Below are 15,528 nucleotides of genomic sequence, written 5' to 3' on the forward strand. Positions count from 1 at the left end.
TTCACATAGAGGAAGATAAAGAAAACGAAGTGTAAAAGTAATACTCGTGGAGTATGAAATGGATGTAAAGTGCTGAAATGTAAATAAGATTGGGATTAACGTGGTTCAGCACTAAGGCCTACATCCACGGGGTTGTCGTTTTCACTATGCATTTGATAATTACAGAGGTAGTCGAATGACTTTGGAGTTTACATAGGTCTGCAAATTTTAAAAGGTAAACTTACACTAACAATTCTTCTCTCTCGACTTCTCTCTAAACCTCTCTCTCTTTTTCGATCCCCTCTCTCTTGGTGGAGAGGGGATATTTATAAGGTTAGGATGTGGGACCCGTTTCCGAGAGCCGTTGGAACCTTATCTTCTTGTGCTTTGTGTCCATCACGCAGAGGTCTTCGTTCATTGCTTGATCACGCAGAGTCATCCTCGTTCGTTCCACGGGTTGATCGACACGTACACTGCTCAGAGTGTTTAATGCGGGTAGTTGAGACGCATGCTCGTGTCAGACAAGTGTCTTCTTCCCCTGTCACGTCCATGTCAGTCAACCTTCTCTTCACCGTTGATCTTGGCTTCTTTTGGGGATAAGACAAAGCAACTCTTCGGGAGTTATTTGGTGCTCCGCAGTACACGGTGCTTTTGGTACATCCTTTAACTTCTGCCCTTGGATTTGTTCGGGTGAAGATCCGACGTCGACGGGATGGGCTTCTTGGCTGTGGGCGTGTGTCATCATGTTTTGATGACTTGGTCCGCATGCTCTCCACGTGTCTTCTCACATACACGTGTTTGATGATGAAATATGTACACACAAATGGATAACCTTATTCAGGATTAGTGATATGGGGTGTCCCAGAGCTAGGTAAATTACTTAGTTACCCTCGATTGTTGTATTTATTTATTATTTTCTTTTTTCAATTTGGTGTTTCTCGTATATAAATAATACCCAAAAGTTAGGATGATTGAAGTAAATCAGGTTCGACTGACAAGTTATCCGCAGATCTTCACTCTGCAACTGCTGAACTTAGACATTTGAACAAAACATAGGACAACCGAACATATATAATATAGTTCCTCACAAAGTGAAGTTCGACTATCATTTTTGTGTTTCATTATCAGCCAAGCTTTCATCACCATCTTCAGAATGAAGAACAATGGACACTTCGACTTATAATTCATTTTAATTGTAAACGAATTTCACTCTGTAACTGTTGTATAATTTTGATTTTCTCAAATTAAACCTAATCTATTAATGCATTGCCCATAAACGAAGAACAACAAGTTTCGGCTAGTTTTATTTTTTCCCTAAGATTCAGCTGGTTTTTGCTTTTATGCTCTAGCGGAACCTTGTGTGTTGTAACTATCAAATGTATCTTTTTAAAATTAAATAAATAAACAAAAAGATAAAGAATGAACAATTAAAAAAAAAGAAGATAAAGATAGTTTTGTGATTACAAAATATTAGTGGACATGAGCTTTGTCTTTTTATCATTTAGTAGAACACAAAAAATTTGTGTACGCTTCCAAACACTGGTTTTTTCTCTCCAGAAAGTAGCTTGTAAATTTATTTATTTTAACTGTGTTTAGAATATTATGAGCTCGATTAAAGAGTCAAATCATTTGTCTTTTCATTTGTCAGACGACTTAGGCCTAACTAGGTTCATAATCTGACTCGGAGATATTTAAACCAAGCATTCTTGTATAAATGGATACGTTGGGAACATATCTTATTGGATTTAAAATCTCCGATAATTTTATAGTATGACTTAAATATAATGAATATCATAATTAAAATTACAGTACAATTTCAATAATTATTTCGCTAAAATAATAAAATTCTTTGAATCCAACTCTAATTATACAAGTTAAAATTTAACTCGACGAGTAAATAATCCCACTAAATAATAATAATTCGTTTTGGCCCTAAAATTATTAATTTATCGAAGTTTTTAGGGTAGTCAACAACAAAACAAAGACATTAATCAAATGGACTAAAAGGTTGCCCCGGGAGGGAGTCTGTACCCGAGTCCACACAAATGAGTCGGTATACGAGTCGAGCTAGAACTCTCCTAAAAATAGTGCAAAATCTCCGTAATCCCCTTCTTCTTCTTCTTCACAGCAAGAAAATAAAGGGGTCTGTAACAAAAAACCCTAGATACGTTACAAGCTGCAATTTCCATCAATTGAAGCAGCAGTAGATGAAGTAGAGATTACTCTAAACCCAATCAGAGGTGTTGGGCAAAGAGAATGAGGTAATTATTCAAACCTATTTCCGATTCTTCAATCTGCTCTTATATGGTTTGCTTCTTTAATTTTTGAGTATGGGTTCTTCGCATATGCTTTGTTTTCACTGATTTCGGTCTGGGTTTTTCTTTTTGTTGTGATTAAAGCTTTGATTTTGGGGATTGGATTGATTTTTAAGTTAAAAAAAGGTGCAATTTATTTTTATTTTTTTTTGCTGTTAGAGATTAAGAAGATGATAAAATTAGGTCACTTTGATGGTAATTTGATATGGGGTCACTTAATCTTTTGAAGAATGTCTTATATTCTGCATTATGATTGATAAATCGCATTAAGGGTCAAGAAATTGGTGAAATTGTTAGCGAGTAATGTAATTTTGTTCAAAGTTTTTGCTATCTGTCTAATTTAATCACGACGATAAAGATATTAATAATGCTACATATTATGCACAAACTGCAGATTTGGAACTTCCAGCAGTAACCACATTGGGGCAAGGCTTGTAGGAACTCTTAACTAGGCATTACAGTGATACTGAAAGATTCGATCCTATTGTTGCAGCGGAGAAGCATTTTTGACGTTACAGAGGAAGTGAAGGACAGGTTTAAGTTCTTTAATCGTAGCTCTTTCCCGAATAAATGGAAGAAGTTCCAATGGAGGTTGAGACTGGTGGAGACATTGAATTATTTGATCCACGGAAAGAATATTGTGCAACTAGTCTGCAGAATTGGGGCGAAGAGGAAGATGTGTTGGTGAATCCCGAGCATGAGAAACGTGCAACGGAGGTTTTAAAAATCGATATGGCGGATCAGTTTGTCACTGATCAGGTGTTTAATACACGTGATGAAATGATTGCGTGGTGTCAAGATGTTGGCAGACAAAATCATATGATAGTTGTGACTGCAAAGTCTGAGAAACCAGTACCGGGAAGAAAGACAAGGATTACATTGGGTTGCGAGAGGGGTGGTGTGTTCCGTCACCATACAAAGAAAGACCAGGCATTGCTTGAATTTCCGGGGAGGACGTTAGCGCCAACGGTGCGGGCAAGAAAACACACTGGGACAAAGAAGTGTGGTTGTCCATTCACCCTTAAAGGAGTCTGGCAACCAGATGATAAATGGAAGGTTAAGGTAGAATGTGGAGAACACAACCATGCATTAGAAAGCACCGTAGTTGGTCACTCGTTCGCAGGTCGTCTGAGGGACGATGAGAAGCAACTGCTGAAAGATATGATAAGAAGTGGCATTAAGCCAAAAGAAGTACTTACCACACTTAAGAAAAGGAGCAAAGGTACTAACAAGTCTACCATGAGAACCATCTACAATGCAAGGGCGCATTTGAGAATGACCGAGATGGAGGGGAGGTCTGAAATGCAGCAGGTTATGAAGCTTCTGGAGGAGTATCACTATGTGGAATGGCACATTAAGGACGAGGAAACTGATGAGGTGCAAGACGTAATTTGGAGCCATCCAGATTCTATACAGTTGGCAAAGAGTTTTCCTTCAGTATTGATGATCAATTCCACGTACAGGACGAGTCGGTACCATATGCCTCTTTCCGAGATCATAGGGGTCACGTCAACTGGTAAGACATTCACTGTTGCTTTTCTCTTTATGAAAGCCGAAATAGAAGAGCGATACACATGGGCTTTGAACCAGTTGAAGACGATTTATGAACCCAATGCATTGCCTTCTGTATTTGTGACAAGTGGTGTTACTGCTCTGGTTGGTGCAATCAAAACCGTATTCGCAAAAGCAGATCACATTCTTTGCACCTTCCAGATTTCAAGGACCATAATGGTTAGCTGCAAACACGAGTTCCACAACAACGAATACTCTGACAGTTTTCTGAAGGATTGGGAAAACCTGATGCAGTCTGAGACTCCTGTTGCTTTTGATGAAGGATTTGCATCATTTGAGAGTAAATGGATCAACTACCCCACATGTGTTCAATACCTGCGGGACAATTGGTTAGGTCTGAAGGAGCACTTTGTCTCTGCTTGGACGAATAAGGTAAAGCATTATGGTTACACAACCACAAAAACTATCGCGGGTGCACATGAGAAAACAAGTAGGATGCTTGGATCGTCACAAGGAACTTTTGTCTCATGCTGGACGGAAATCCACAGCTCGATCACCAATGAGATTACAACTGTGAAGGAATCCTTGGTAGATAGCTTAATATCAGTGAAACCATCACATAATTTACCAATCTTGAAGGATTTGAAGAATAATGTTTCTCATCTAGCACTAGAGATGCTAGTAGCAGAGCGTTCTCGAGGTCAGTCCATTGACATCAGTGGTTCATCTTGTGAGTGTTCCATACGGTTTACTCATGGATTACCTTGTGCACATGAGATAAAACAATTTGAGCACGAGGGTCGATCGATTGCGTTATCTGATATTGACCCACACTGGAGAAAACTTGTAGCTGTGCCTGCTCCAATCATGCCTCGCAATCCAGATAACCTTCCGGAGTTTGATTTATTTAAACAGAAGTGGGAAATATCATCAGAGACAGAACGCCTTACAATGTTGAAAAAGCTGAAAGAGATTATTACACCCTCAACAACAGGGCTTGTGTTTCATTCCCCTTCAGCAAATGATCCCGTCGCTACCTGATACAACCATCATAATACTTGTTCCGTGATTATACTGCAGATAATGTTTGCATTCTGAATTTTATGGGATCATTGTCAGAAATGCTTTTAACAAGGATTTTATAGTGACTGAGAGTAACAAATGGATTTCTTGACTGTATGGGCATGCTGGAGTTTTAATATTGTATAGGATGTGATGCTTTTTTCTTTAACCTAGGTTTGCCAGGCTTCTTTGCTCCAAGTCTGCTCTTATTTTTTCTTAAGTTCCTAATTTTGTGCTCATGTCCTTGAAGAGCTGTATGATCTGCGACTTTAATTCATGTCTAAATAGATAATTTGGTATTTATACTGTATCAAAGACGGATCAGATGGTGGCTTGACAGGAAAATCTTGTTACTGAATGAGCAGGAAAGCATAACTTGATTGTGCTGGCAACTTTTTTTTTGTTTCTTTGACAGCATATAGGTGATAAGAGAGCAGTTCTTTTATGTGGATTATTACAGAGAAGTAAGTAACTGTGTAAAGCTAGATCGGAGACTTTCAGTTCTTCGATCCCGAAAGTGGATCTAACTGCGTAATAATGTCTAGCGTGTGGTGGTAAGCGCGACCTAGATCTGTATCATTTTTATATCAGAATTGGTTTTTCTAGCAATTGGTAATAAACTGATAATGGAAATTATGATGTTTTTCACCTTAGGTTGGAATGGAGTGAGATTGCCATTATTACAGGGCCTATGAGCTGACAGTGTCTCCCTCTATTGTGTGACCTCTCCAAGGAAAGAAGCCGAACTTTTGAGGTATTTTTCGTTTTCTGGACATATACATTGATACTGAATGCCTGTAAATGGAGTTTGATTTTTTCCAATTGTTAATATCGTAATTATATTTAAGTTAGTATTACACCTTGTAGCTCATATTAAGTTAAAACATGCCTTTGTTATGGCAACTAAAAAACGCTAGAAAAGTGCATAATAAAGTTGGCAAAGGTTTTGGTCATTATGATGAAATGAATTTCTTGGATCCGTAATCTATTGGGAGGTTCTTTTCGTGGGAGCTACCTACATTAGACCATGCATCATGTAAGTAGGAGCAGTTAAATCTATCTGCAGCCTTCTAATCTTGTTTTCATGCAGGTTAACTGCTTGACTTTCAGTACTTTTAGTGAGTGGCAGTGGGTTGGTGTTTCTTTTTTGCTTTGTTCTTGATTTATGCACTTTGATTATGCCTTATGTTTGACATCAAGTTTAGGTCCTCTTGAGTTTTCTTTAGTTTCTTGAATGTAGCTGCATCATTTCAGGGTTCCGTTGTAGCAAATGTTTGGTACTTGGATTAGGTTTCCAAACATCCTATAGGAAGTAAATAAATTTGCTGTTTGTTTTTTCATTATTTCTGTATTTCTCTTAAAGTTGTACTGCCAAAGGGTTTACAGTTTTTGTTTACTGTCTTGGAGATGGTAAGAAAAGCTCTACCAATCCAAACAGCAAATTTATATTCACCCCAATAGTTAAAAAAAACAATGATCCTTTAGGCAATACCAGCTTGCACTGATTGAACAGAGCTATCAATAGTCAGAGAGTTCACTGAATAATTGAGCAGGTACAACAAAATATGGTCCACAAAGTTAAAACTCTTTTTTATATTTTTCACTAAATGTCCCGAATCTTGAGTAGTTCGATCATTTAATGTGCATTCCCAGTTTAGAGTACCACAGACTTTACAAGTGTTACTGATAAATTTCATTTATGACATTATTGATTATCTACGTGTCTGGGTCTTAGGTTTTTTGAAGATTTCTCGTGTTTTCGTTATCGCATCTTGTCATGTCTGCATTGTGCGTGTCTATCTCAGCGGGGGCTTCCAAGAAAAATTATCAGAAGTCACGTTAAAAGCATGGTCTAATTGTTAGGTTTAAACATAAATGAATGATCTACTTCTGTTATTATAAATAGAGAGCTAGGCTCACTTCATATATCATCAGACTCAAAACCAGAAGAACCTTCTTTGTTTCAGCTGGAGTCATCAGAAAAATGGCAACCAAGATTTCTCTCGTGCTCCTCACTGCTCTTTTCTTCTTTGCAATTGTTAACATGTCACGTAAGTTTCTAAGAACTAGCTACTGGTTTATGTTCTTTTGTTTTTGTTATTTTTTCACTTCAGTTTATTAGCTGGGAACCGTGAAATCTAAATTTATCACCACAATGTGTTGCTAATCATAGTTTTATTTTGGCAACATTGCAGAGACGGCATTCGCTAAATGGAATATAACCAAAGTCTCGTCATTAAACGGACTCACTGGAGCAGAAATGTGTAGATCCGGGGACACATACGATGCCATGGATTGTGGTCCAACAAATGAATGCAAATGTTGTAATGAGTGGTGCGAAGATAAATGCAGCGGAATGAGTAGTTCAGTGGTTAAACAAAAGTGCACAAAGTTTATAAACTCAGAAGGCTATCCTACTACAAACTGTGAGTGTTGCTGCACTCCACCCGGCGAAATATGCAAACCCGGTGACATACATGATGTCTATTTATGCGGTCCAACACGTGAATGCAAATGTTGTACTGATTTGTGTGAAGATAAATGTAGGGGAATGGGCAGTTCAGTGGATTCTCAAAAGTGCACAAAGTTTATAAACTCAGAAGGTTATCCTACTACAACATGTGACTGCTGCTGCAAAGGTTATGCCGCCACCATCCCCACCATCTCTACCCTTAAATTGTCCAGTGGAGATGGAAGTTCAAGTATCATTGGGTGAGGCACTATCTCTATGGATCACTACTAACATCAAAATATGCTACTAGTTCGCTACTATTTGCAATAATGTAGTAATGTTTCATTTTCGTATCAGTTTGCTGCTTTCAAGGGATGCAAGATTATTGCAGCTCATTTTGTATGTTTTAGTTTCTGTACCTTGATGCTTGTTTTAGCCGTATTGTATTGTTCTTATGCTGGTTCAGATCTGCTGTATCGTCCTTGTTTTTGTCGGTTCTTTTTTATTTTTTTACCCCTTGCACTGATTAAACAGCCTGGGAGTCCACTAAATTATGGAACAGGGATTCACACAATTGAACTTTTTGGTACACCATTATTGGGGCTTGAACCCAACTGTATTTTGGGGCTTAAAATGCTATGTGTAGTTAAAAGGCGGATAGGGGGACTCTAAGAATATGAAAAAGGTAAAAAAATACCCTTATTCAAATTTCACTATTCATCAAAAAAAAAAAAAAAATGAACATAAATTATAATCTTCTCTTCTCCTTCTCTTTTTATTGACAAATCATGATGAAGATCGTAAAAGGACAACTAATTATATTATCTTCTCCTCATCCTTCTCTTCTCATTCATAAATCATGATGAAGATGATGATCATAATTTCATCACGATGATCATAAAGAAAACCAAAAACCATTATCTTCTCATTTTCGTTTGATCATGATAAAGATAATGATCATAATTTCAACATGATGAAAACACTTATCATAAAAAGAAAAAACTAAGAAAACCCATCATTTATTTTTGCTTTTCGATGGTTAAAAAATCCGATTCGATGAATTTCGGGAAAAAAAATAATAATTCTAAAGGTGTTTACGGTCGGGAGTTCTTAAAACTCCCGACCGTTAATTTAGATTACGGATTGATTTTCCCAGCCGAAAACAGTTATGGCTAGTATTTCCCAGACGTTAGTACACCCACGGCTGGGATTTCCCAGCCGTAAGCTATTCTGATAATATCACAAAAAAAAAAACAGAGGATGAAAAACAGCTTGGTTTTCCCGACCGCAATTGAACTTACGACTCATACGTCCCAGCCGTATCTAAGACTTGCGGCTGGATATTCCTAGCCGTAAATGGTTCTGATAATTAAAATATATGACGTATAGGTCGACAAGGTTTTCCTAGCCGAGATTGCTTACGACTGGGTTTTTCCAACCGTAAATTGTTGAGTTGTGGCTGGGATGTAATGTTATGCCAGCCGTATACAGTATTTTCGGCTGGAAGTTCATCATTTCCCATCCGAATAAGTGTCGGTTGCGGCTGGGATTTGATGTTTTCTAAGTAATTTAAGGATATGTTTCACCATATTAGGTGGTTGATTTTCAAAAAAAAGTTTAAAAAAATCCTCGGAATCCTCTACTTAATCAAACAAAAAAGAAAAGAGAAAAAAAAATTTGATGAAAAAAAGTTTTTTAATTTTCATAAAACTAGTAAAATGATTAATACTAATTCATATACTAATCATAATTAATTTAGTTAATTTTCCTAATTAACACTAATTCAATTGAGGGTATATTAGACATTAACAAAATAATAGGATAGGGGGTTATTGGATTTGTTATTTCATGACCCAATAAAGCCGCCAATATCCTTTGGGTTTCAAGCCCCAATAATAGGATTCTTATTTTTTATAAAGGGTCAAGTATCATCTCATATCCCATCACATGCTGGTGTGGATTTTTTATCCCAAAGTGTGTGAAAGCAAATCATATGATAAATCAGGAACGACTGCCATTGGAAAAATGTTTATACAACCAACTGCTTGGGTTGTTGAGATCAATGCAGTCAATTTTGGATTTCCGGCGGGGACTGAGACATTGGCACAATTTTGTCTCGAGGCGATTCTCGGTGAAAATTTCGGAGTAACTATCAAAACTTTGCTTCCGGATTTTGAACCTGTAATAATCAAAAGGGGAAATTAGGGGGAGACCAAAAGAATAATATTCTCGTTCTCAGGCCCACAATTAATTTTGTATACCGTGACACCCATAATTATATGAAATTATTATATGAATCAATACATAACTGGTTATGCATACTATCTTTTCAGACATAACTCGTTACGCAGCCTAATTTTTTAGGGGTATAACTGGCAGCGCAACTTGTACATAACATATCTAAAAATCCGCGCCTTAGAATTTTACAAATTTTATATCGTTGGAAATATTTTTAAAAGAGCTACGCAACGAGTACAAACAAGAATATCAAATTTTTGTTTTTAACGAAAAAATCGGAGGTGATCCTCATTTTAGGGATTTTTTTTGAAAACTTGATACTTAACCATTATGCAGTCACCAAAAACGATGCATAACACATTCTGGAGACGCATAACGAATTATGCAACCATTTTTTCGACTGCATAACAAGTTATGTATCTGCATAACAAAGTTATGCATCTATAACAAGTTATGTAACCATTGTTTTGGTTGATTTTAGCCGTACATATAAAAAATTGATGCATAATGCAGTATGCATCCATATTTACGGATGCATATCAGGTTATGCATCTATTTTCTCGATGCATAATGCATTATGTAGCCATATTTTCGGACGCATAACAGGTTATGCAGGTTTTCTGGACTGCATAACAAGTTATGCAACAAATTTTGTATATGCATAACAGGTTATGCATCCATTTTCACGAATGCATAACATGTTATGCAGACAGTTTCTCGACTGAATGACATGTTATGCAGTCATAACCACATCATCATCTTCTTTCATGTTTCATTAACTCCTACGCAAACCATTATCTTTCAGTTATTCGGGGGCTCTTGGTCAAAATCATGTATTTACACCATCATCTTCTTTCATGTATTTACACCATCATCTTCTTTCGGGTGGATAAAACCTTGCAGCTTATGAATAATATTCAAGAACTACAAGACCCCCAAAGTGATTTGTTGCTTTTGCGTAGTTGCGCTGGTGTCTCAAGGTTATATTTCGCTCTTCGCACCACCTGCTCCGAGGCACTCCAGGTTGCAGGGTCTCTCTTTGATGACCACCTTATGCAGTATCTGCGCCGGCTTGTGGTTGGAGATGGGGCTGGTTTTGGTTTGGTTCAACAACGATTAGCCACCCTTCCAATCAAAGATGGTGGTTTTGGCGTACTCACTATGCAGGATACTATGAAGTACTGTTACTTAGCATCTCAGGCTCAGACTCAACACTTGCAGAATTCAATTCTGAATCTGCCAGCAACAACTGAACTGTCTCAAGGTTTTCAACACGCGATACAAGGCTTCACCCAAGCTTGTGATCTATCCTTATCCGATTTCAACATAAATGACGCTGCCCCCCATTTCATGAAGTCTCTGGAAGTTATCTACTTCGGTGTTGTCAAGGAAAAGGTACCCTCTTGCTTCTCGTTATCTACGCGTGAATCCACCATTTGGCAATGTAATATGGAAGAGCATGCAATGGATTTTCTTAAGGATATCCCTATTCCAGGGCTTAACCAAGTTGTTGGGCCTAGACAGTTCAGTTCTGTCCTACAGTATCGTTTAGGGATACCTCTCTTTGAGAAGGATGGCAAATGTGCATGTTGTGGTAAACATATGGATATTTTTGGAGATCATGTTATTCATTGTGCTAGTGAGGTAGGGATTAAATTTAGACATGACATGGCCAAAGATGTCTTAGCGGATATATGTTACAAAGAAGAGATTGTGGCTAGGAAAGAGGTGTCTCTAGGGATTATTTCAGCAGACAACAAGGAACTTAGGCCGGCGGATATCATGGTCTATAACTGGGAAAACGGCAGAGATGTGTGTATGGATGTCACCGGGGTTTCTCCTTTTACTAGTGCTAGGACTCGCAACTTTATACCAGGGTCTGCTATTTCTGCAGCCATCACTCGCAAGAACAATAAGTACCCGGACAAGTGCACTTCACTCAGCTATGGTTTTGGGGTTCTAGCCTTTACCACTTTCGGGGAGCTTAGTCCTGATTTAATATCCTTTTTAAAGAGATTGAGAAATTGTATGGCTAGACATGATGCTAATTTTAAGATAGGCAATTCTCTTTTTCACAGACTAGGAATAGTTATTCAAAAAGGTGTTGGTGCCCAGCTTGTTGCTAGGTTACCCGCCTTCCCCTGTAATACTGATTTTGATTCATAATAAAAGCCTTCGTGGCCCCTTTTATAATAATACTTATACTAAAATAATAGATTTGTCTTTAATGTTATGTGTAACGTATGCATGTGTATTTATTTGTATCATTATTTAATTCGTGTGTCTTTAATGCTAAAATAATAAATTTGTCTTTAATGATATGTGTAAAGTATGCATGTGTATTTATTTGTATCATTATTTAATTCATGTGTTTTTAATGCTACGTGTAACGTATGCATGTGTATTTATTGCGTGTTTATTTAAGTAAACTCCCTAAATTTCGCTTAATTAAGTTATAACACGTGATTAGATCTTAATAAGCTAAAGATTATTATTTCTTTCCTAAACTTAATAAATATTTTCCTAATTTAGTTATCTAAATTGTGTCTAATAATTTCAATTAAGAAGATAAATTCAATTAAAGAAGGCAATTTCAATTAATAACAAATCAATCAGCAAGTAATAATGAAAATACATGTAAAAGACTTATTAACAAAATAAATAAAAATTCGTTTCTATCTATATGGATGGATTGACCACTCCGTAATTCACCTTACCACTACCAATGTCAATTTTGTCTAATTAAATATGAATGAGTATATATTAAAAAAAATCACCAAAATAATAAACTCCTAATTATGTAATTAATAAAAAGAAAATGACACCCAATAATGGCCATGAGGCTTAACCTCTCTAGTCTGATGCCTTTGTTAATTCCTTAATTAATGCTAAGCATGCCTAATTAAGCCAAGTATCCACCTTAATTAATGTCTAATTAACAACACCAGGAATCATATTTTGGGTTATCAAGACCTAGGAAAAAATTAGAACTGACCGAACAAAGAGATGATGATTAAGGTGAGTTATGTTCACCAACATTAATAAGGTTCACAATATTTTAGAAGGGTTGTATTTAAACTTAGTGAGGGTTGTATTTAGTCACTGCCAAAATCTAAATCAAAATAGTGAATTACTTAAAAAGACATTGTCTACTTTCCTTTTATCATCTGTTATTCTAGCCAACCAATACCGCATAGATGTTGATAACAAGAGAATAACAACTTTTAGCAATTGATCAACTTATTGCGGGTGGCCGAAAGGCACAATGAAGTTCTAGCAACAACAATGATAGAGCCTCCAGAAAGAAGAAAATTCCCGAGGCTAACTATGGCAAGGATAACAAAGGAAAACACCCCAAAGAAAAGAGGGTTAAAAATGTTGATTCATATTATCATGCTCCATACTCACGTGGGGATAACAACCCACGTGGAAGAGGACAAAAGGGGCATCCTGGAAGGGGCCATTGGCGTGGAGGACATTCAAATACCTGGTCTAGAGATCTTACTTCTGGACCTAGTGCTAGGGGCAACACTGTTGAAAAAACACATAAGAACCCCACTCCTAAGAAGGTCGATAATGGCAATGCACCTTTTTACAAGTGTGGAATCTCCGGACATTGGTACCATCAATGCAAGGCTAGTGCCAAGGTAGCAGCCGTCTACAAAAAGTACCGGGAATCTATTGATCAAGAAGCTCACTGTGTGGAAGAACATGATAATGCCCCAGATGTCAAGTTCACCTTTTCAGACTTCCAGGGCAACAAGAACTATGCCCTTATGGAAACATCTGACTTTGATTGGTTTTTTTTTTTTTTTTAGTTATCCTTTGATCCTATTTTTTTTTTCTTGCTTTGTGGTTTAGCAGACTTTGGTTTAAATATTTCTTTTGATGACTTAATCTATATTAGGTAGTCTTAAATTATCGTTTTTTTGTTGATGGATCAGTGGTTTTTAATTTTTATGGGTACTTATTATGCTTTGGATTTAATTTTTACTGTGATAATCTATTGCATGATTGAATTATGTGACCGAATTCTCTGAAGTACCATTTACGTGTAGGAATGTCATCCTCCGAAGAGATTGAGTGCCTAGTTGATAGTGGCACCACACACACCATTTTAAGAAATAGGTAATTATTTGTTGACTTAATTCCTTATAAATCCTCTGTGACTACGATGATTGGATCATCTCAAGTGATCATTGGGCGAGGTAATGCTCAATTTTTGTTGCCAAATGGCACAATGATTATAGTCACAGAAGCTCTATATGCACCAAGAGCCAACCGTGCAAATGGTTATCACTTGGAAACTCACTGTGAAAATTGAATTGAATATATAAATATTATCTCTAATACATGTGGAAGAAAACGCATTTTAGAGAAATTAATGAGCCACTCTAGTGGTTTGTACACTACTACTATTCGGATTATCGAATCACATGTTGTTACCAACGATGAACTGTTGAACAATGACTTATACAAGCTTTGGCACGACCGCTTGGGGCACCCAGTTCGTGATATGATGATACGCATTTTAAAGAACTCACACGGACATCCTTTCTTTCGAGTGAAAAGTAAAATGAGACAAAAGACAGTTACAATGCACAGTAACAACATCTGCCAGCCAGTTCCATCTAAAGCAACTGATGTGCAACCTCTCTCTCATTCTACTTCGTGGAATTTGTCAAAAGCACACCACTCATTTTGCAAAGCTTGTTCTTTAGCAAAGACAGGAGCGATACCATCCTATGCTAAAGATACAAAACATATAATTCATTTTTACAAAGAATACAAGGTGATATTTGTGGACCTGTACATCCAGAATGCGGACCATTCAGGTAATTTATGGTTCTGGTAGATGCTTCGACTCGTTGGTCACACGTCGCATTATCGTCCACAAGAAATGATGCCTTCACAAAGCTCCTAGCACAAGTTATACGTTTGAGGGCTCACCACCCTGATTACCCAATCAAGTCTATCAGACTTGATAATGCTGGAGAATTTACATCTAAAGGATTTGATGATTTCTGTATGTCAATCGGAATTGACGTAGAGCGCCCCGTACCCCATGTACACACTCAAAATGGTCTCGCAGAAGCTACCATCAAAAGGTTACAGATGATAGCTATGGCATTGGTTATGCGTTCCAACCTGCCCATTACTGCTTGGGGGTACGCCATATTGCATGCAACATTACTTATTCGCTTTACACCCACTATTAGCCAACCATTTTCTGCGTACCAGTTGGTAACTAGATATGAGCCTGATATTTCACATTTACGCATTTTTGGTTGTGTTGTATACGTGCCTATTACGCCCCCACAACGTACTAAGATGGGTCCCCAAAGACGATTAAGTATTTATGTTGGATATGAATCCCCAACAATTATCCGCTATTTGGAACCCTTGACAGGCGATCTCTTTACTGCTAGATTTGCGGACTGTCACTTTGATGAGACAACTTTCCCGTCGTTAGGGGGAGGTATGGAAAAGGATTTCCTAAGGGAACGACAAGAATTATCGTGGTGTGTTCCCACTTTGTCTCATCTTGATCCTCGCACCTCACAATGTGAAAGTGAAGTGAAAAGAATTATTGATCTTCAGAATGTGGCAAACTGATGCATTCACTGATATTGCTAAAGTGACGAGATCATACATACCAGCTGCAAACGTGCCTGCAAGATTAGAAATCCCTAATATGAGAAAAGGCAGCCTATATAGAGGTGTCAAACCTACACTTGGTGGAAGTGTAGCTGAGGACGTGCCACTCCCCCCCCTCCCCCCCACCCCCCAAAAAAAAAAGGAAGAGGTGAATACCACCTGGTTCGATAGATACTCACCCAAGGAAGAAAAGAGTGAGTAAGGCACAACCCGATCCATTTATCATCAATACAGATAATCCCTCTCATGAAATTGTCTCTGATTATAGTTATGTCCATGAATCAATACTGGAGGACGCTCCGATGTTTGAAA

General features: G+C 37.5%; 1 protein-coding gene across 1 annotated transcript; it reads left to right on the plus strand.

Annotated features, from left to right (window-relative positions):
- Positions 1–2,036: 2,036 nt before the first annotated feature.
- On the plus strand, positions 2,037–7,858 carry LOC113335669 (PKS-NRPS hybrid synthetase CHGG_01239-like). Its single transcript, XM_026581690.1, has 5 exons — positions 2,037–2,240; positions 2,689–5,422; positions 5,523–5,622; positions 6,836–6,919; positions 7,064–7,858. Exon 2 carries the CDS (start codon positions 2,865–2,867, stop codon positions 4,845–4,847), a length of 1,983 nt encoding a protein of 660 aa, XP_026437475.1. The 5' UTR covers positions 2,037–2,240; positions 2,689–2,864; the 3' UTR covers positions 4,848–5,422; positions 5,523–5,622; positions 6,836–6,919; positions 7,064–7,858.
- Positions 7,859–15,528: the final 7,670 nt, after the last annotated feature.

Source organism: Papaver somniferum, unplaced genomic scaffold (genome assembly GCF_003573695.1).
Source record: "Papaver somniferum cultivar HN1 unplaced genomic scaffold, ASM357369v1 unplaced-scaffold_15, whole genome shotgun sequence".
Lineage (NCBI taxonomy): Eukaryota > Viridiplantae > Streptophyta > Magnoliopsida > Ranunculales > Papaveraceae > Papaver > Papaver somniferum.